Below are 5,212 nucleotides of genomic sequence, written 5' to 3' on the forward strand. Positions count from 1 at the left end.
CCTGGTCACCGTGCCTTTTTTGGGGTCTGAGTGAACAGTCGCAGCTTGGGAGCTGAAGTCTTTTCTGCCTTCTGCAATGATATCTTAAGGATTTTAAAAGAAAAGCACATTGTTTGACTGAAGCAACTCTTCTGAATTTCTTTCACATCATTTAAACTAGTATACAAATCAGCACACAAAGAAACATTTTATTATTAGAAAGAACATTATTTGTGTGTGTAAATGCAGTTTATCTCAAAAGAAAACCCCTTTGGACTCCTCAGTGGGCTTTTTTTTGGTGGCTTATATTGTTTGTTATTCACAGTTGACTTTGAAGTCGGACAGGAATCCCACTCGATGTTCAAAATGCCCTCCGCTGCTTGAAAACTAATGAAACCAAGATGCACCATATTGAATTTGTTGCTGCAAGAAACTACTGTAGAGATGACACGCTAATATAAATCTCTGATATATTGTCAATTTATAAGGGTTCTACACTCAGATAACTTATAACTGACATGTTTTAGTTAATTTGTTTGAATTGAACGGGAGATCAGTAATACAGAAGAATGAAGTCTGCCTCTTTCCAAATTAGGTGTGATTGATTAGACTCTCCTTTGGGAGTGAGATACAGTAACGGATGTTCTCTCTCCTTGCTAATGAAGTCTGTGGTGTTGTCATACTAAGAAGTAAAGAAAAAAAAGTTGAGGATGCCCGAGTCTGATAAAGTCTTATAAATATCTCCAAATTGTTTTAGATCAATCATTTTTCTGTAAAAGAAAATCATTGTTGAGTGGTGTAGGACAGGCTACTTCTGCAGATTCAGTACCAGAGGAGGAAATTAAATAAACAACCAAAAAAAGTCTTTAAGAAAACATCCTTATGGGGCTGCATGAAACTCTCTCAGCCGTTAGCGTCAGAGTGCCAGACCACAGGTAGCTTTTCAGAAGAAAATCAGCTGCGAAGCACGGTGGTGGCAATGTTATGGTTTGGGGATGCCGTCCTCTACCATTGATTCAGTTGCGAATCCTGGTTTTATCAGAGTGCTTGATATGACTGTGTTGGACGGTCGAACCTGGTGCTCGGCTCACCCGCACACCATAAACGCATCAGCGCTTAGTGTGGACGCGAGTGAGCGCGTGCAATGATAAACAGCCCTGCTACAGCAGTGAGTGGATTCTGTCTAAATGCTCAACATTTATTTGAAAAAACATTCTTCTCACACAATACAGACAAACAGTTAAATAGACCAATATGGCACATTGTTAGCAGGGATCACTGGCAGCACACACACACACACACACACACACACACACACATACATACGCACACACACACACAGGTGCCAAGCGAATAATGAAACATGTTCTACAGCCGACGTGGTTTAAGACTGTCCATACAAAAGCTGTCAGTACCACAGACTGCAACACTGTAAACGCTGATCGAGGGCAGGGGTCTGCCCATAGGGGTAGCTTATCCCTCCGATGTCTGGCATCTGTCTTTGGGTCTCTGAATGGGGGTCGTGAGTGGGCAAGTGCAGGTTAGCCAGGCTCAGTGAGGGCATGAGGAGGTGGACGAGGGTCCAGAGCGTCCTCTTGAGTCACATCCCCATACGAATGCTTTGGATGATCTGAAATATGGCTGAGAGCACACAGACTGACTGGTCAGAACCATGTTTGTCTCTTTTGTTTTTTTATAGGCATAAACAACTCTAAAACACCCTGACAAGTTCAAATGTCTGCACTGGAAATGGGAATGGAACATCTGTAAATGGACAAACTGATGTGTAAAAAGTATTAACTCTAACGCACCCCTGTACAATCAAGGGTTTTTAGTGACCGCAAATCAGAAGCCCCCCCCATATAAGACATATGTACCTGATCCGCACACAACAAATACAAATAGGGCCAGCAGCCAGGGACCCACGGGATACTTCTCCTCCTGTGGTCGCTATATAGAGGAAAAAAACCAACAAAAACACAGACACGTTACAAATGAACAAAACTGCTACTAAACAAGTGTGTGTGATGCTGTGAATCAAAAGGAAAACGGCTTCACGATTTACGGAGAGGTTTCTTATTTCCAGCTTGGCCCATGTTTTTGTTGCCACAGCCTCTTTTCTTCTGTCACTTTTTTCCTCCTGAAACCTTCAAGCACCACTCATCTTGTTTTTCCTAAAGTCACGAAATGAGGGTGCTGCTCATCGGCAAACCAAGCAAACCCAGGCATCTAATCACAAACCGGAAGGTGCAGAGTTGGCAGTGAATATTCTCCATTGTGGCTCATCAGCTGAAGGGCCTCATGATGACATCATCTGTTTGGACATGTTACATGTTTGTGGGGGACGCTTCTACAGTCAGTGATGATATACACAAAGAGAGAGTGGGTGGAAAAATCTTTTCCAGACACAAATACAGACGCAATTTTACACAGTCAAAAGAGGGAGAGGCTCTGAGATGACCAGAGGAATAAATGGAAACATATCAGCAGCTCTGTATCACACAACCCTCCTCATTTGCCCTCTTGACCCAGGTAACAGACATAGAAGCAGCAACCATGTGAGCCTTGTAGTGAGTTTATTTGTGGTGAGAAATTCTAGCTTTTAAGCCAACAGAGATGCTATCAGGGGCATTTTTATTAATCTACATACATATTAACAATTTAATCAGAAATGAGTAAACACGTGTCACACCTTCCCATTCTCCCAAAAAGCAGAACAAAAACGGCATTTTTCTATTACTAATAAAAACCTTTCACAGTGGAGAAGCTTGGAAGCCTACACAGGAGATACATTTGTGTCTGTTCCCACTCCAGTAAAGTAACGTGAAGTTACACAGCGGAGGGCGGTAACGAGCAGATGAGCCCAGTGTGAACACATCACATTTGAATCCAACATCAGCTTCAGGGTTAGAAACTGAACATACAGACTGACTGGACTGCAAAGGTCCCGAGTCATGCTCTAAGACGTGTGTGAGAAAGCCCCATTTATCCAACAGCTGGCTGTCACCACCACCATCATGCAGCTGTGTTCACGCCGGGCTGAACGTCACCTATCTGGGCTAATGTCATGCTGGCATCTGGCAGTTTTGTGAAGGGCTCACCAGCGTCTTGGCTACGTTTCCTCTCTGCGTGATGTTCTTGCTGTGTTTCTCGTTGGCCATGCGGATCCTCTGTTTAGCCACCATCTTCCAAAGCGAAGACAATAGCAGGGCTAATTTGGTCTGTTTAGCCTGTTATTTACTGATGCTGCAGGCTGGCGACAGCAACCCTGCGTCAGGCTACGAGAACTGTGACACCAGGAAAGCCGGAAATGTTGAGTTTCACTTTCAAAATACAAGCACAAAACGGTATTTGAAACCACACGGCTTTCGAGAGCACGCATGAAACGATGTGTTGAATTTCAATTATTTTGAAGGCCATTATAGGAAAAGGAATGGCCTACGTCGAGGAAATTCACGAGGGTCTCGCCTTTGCACCTGGCGGAGATGTGCGCGTGGCCAGGGGCGCGTTCCAGCAACAGAAAATGGGTTTGATTTGATTATATCTGCAGGAATGATTCAGTAAACAAACAAACAAATGTACGGGCGCGTGAGAACATTTTCTGCGCTTTACGGGCTGTGCAACCCCCCCCCCCCATTTGTTATTTGGGAAACTTTTAACAATCTCATTGTTATTTACTTGAAATATGTTTCCTAAGTGCTTATTGATGACTAATTCAGCCAGTTTTAACAAATAATGCAGTTCAGTACAGAAATTCCTCTCAATAAGGTAGCTGTAATGTTCAGCATCACATTGTTTCAATGCAACTGATTATTATAGCCCTCATGAAGGCGAGATTTATAGTGCTACTACTCTACTGTGTGAACTTGGCTGTGTATACCCAAAAAATGACATTTTACACCGGGTTTTATCCTCCTTTAAGTTATAAAGGCCACCAGAATGATATTGCTCTCTTCTGCAAACAGTTACACCACACAAGGGTAGGCAGCAGTCATATGTGCTTCTTTGGATTACATAAGAATGTAAAGGGTGGGAGGCTTATTGCAATCCATACTTCCTGTGAGGTAGTACTTGTACCGTGCCTGGCTGCTTACAGTTAGGGTCTCTTTCAATGCTAAAAGTCCTAGTAAGTGACTTAATTTACAGTTTTCAGGGAGCAGTGCATGATTACAACAACTGTTTAGATCAGTGTGGCTGGCTTCCACTTTTTTCCCCCAAATATATGACTTGCAAATCCCAGCCTGTCATTTGACAGTACAAGGAATAACGAAATAAACTGATATAAATATCAAACCCAACCAGACATGCAGAATAATAACCGTTTGACTTAGTGGGATGTGTGCATGTCTCTGTGTCAGTTGCAGCTCCCTTACATCCCTCACTGCATCTGACATCTGACAAGATGGCAGCTTGCTGGCCACTGAAAGCAAAAGCAGGGCAGAGACAGCGCACGGGTTGCCTAGCAACTGAATCAAAGAATTTGCTTGGGGAGGGACACGCAAACTTCACCAGTGCAAAGGAAAAGACGGGGATAGACTAGTCTAAACTGCTGACTCATAATTAAGTGTGGACTGACGAGTGTGTTACATTGTTAGTACAAAGGGAGGGATTTTTTTTGTTGCCTTGACTTGGTGAACATGGACAGTAAAGAACAACACAGCTTGACAATGGGAGTCATGTTTTTAGTTTCTTACAACCATGGGTTACTGATATGAAGGATAGTTTGAATTGACAGATGAAGTGAATCCCAATGTTTGCTGCCTTTATGGCTAATTCTTCCCTTCTCATTGCAGGTTTGCTGTCTTTAATGTGAACCTGTGTGTCCCCCTTTCCAGCTAATATCATCCTGCAGGCAAACTGATTTTTTTCAGCTGTAAATATGCATGTCTTTCAATTTCAGGTCTGCGGGACACTGATTACCACAACAACTAAGCTGGGTACGACAGCGCCAAAGCCTTCAGCCTCAGCAGCCTGATGTCAGGACTCCAGCTGCTGTGAACAAGCTTGCAAAGCCAAATAGCTTCAGCAAACATCTTTCCCCTGAAAAAATGTGGCATATTTTCATGTGGAAAACTCTTGGCAGAAGTCAACAGAAGTTGCAGCTGCAGATCAAATGTCCTTGTGTTCAAAGCCAGCATCAATGCATGACCTGGATTTAAAGCTTCTCTCTTTCCCGCCCCTGGGATCTACATTGTCTGTGTGTGTTTATCAGAGCGCGGACCTGAGATGTGCT

The 5,212-nt window shown here is 43.3% G+C and overlaps 1 protein-coding gene across 1 annotated transcript; it reads right to left on the reverse strand.

Moving 5' to 3' along the window:
• Positions 1-1,148: 1,148 nt before the first annotated feature.
• On the reverse strand, positions 1,149-3,436 carry serp2 (stress-associated endoplasmic reticulum protein family member 2). The gene is made up of 4 exons (XM_072397711.1): positions 3,081-3,436; positions 1,857-1,929; positions 1,294-1,620; positions 1,149-1,257 (listed from the first exon to the last, which is right to left on the reverse strand). The coding sequence occupies exons 1-3, from the start codon at positions 3,162-3,164 to the stop codon at positions 1,580-1,582; spliced, it is 198 nt and encodes a 65-aa protein (XP_072253812.1). The 5' UTR covers positions 3,165-3,436; the 3' UTR covers positions 1,149-1,257; positions 1,294-1,579.
• Between the last annotated feature and the right edge of the window lie 1,776 nt (positions 3,437-5,212).

Source organism: Leuresthes tenuis, unplaced genomic scaffold (assembly GCF_036924035.1).
Source record: "Leuresthes tenuis unplaced genomic scaffold, fLeuTen1.0.hap1 SCAF_12, whole genome shotgun sequence".
NCBI lineage: Eukaryota > Metazoa > Chordata > Actinopteri > Atheriniformes > Atherinopsidae > Leuresthes > Leuresthes tenuis.

Excerpts from the sequence above, each read along its gene's own strand:
- serp2 (XM_072397711.1), bottom strand. The coding sequence starts at position 3,164 with ATGGTGGCTAAACAGAGGATCCGCATGGCCAACGAGAAACACAGCAAG. Across the intron at positions 1,930-3,080 it reads GAAACGTAGCCAAGACGCTG|CGACCACAGGAGGAGAAGTA; the intron begins GTGAGCCCTTCA and ends TCCTCTATATAG. Across the intron at positions 1,621-1,856 it reads ATTTGTTGTGTGCGGATCAG|CCATATTTCAGATCATCCAA; the intron begins GTACATATGTCT and ends GTGTGCTCTCAG.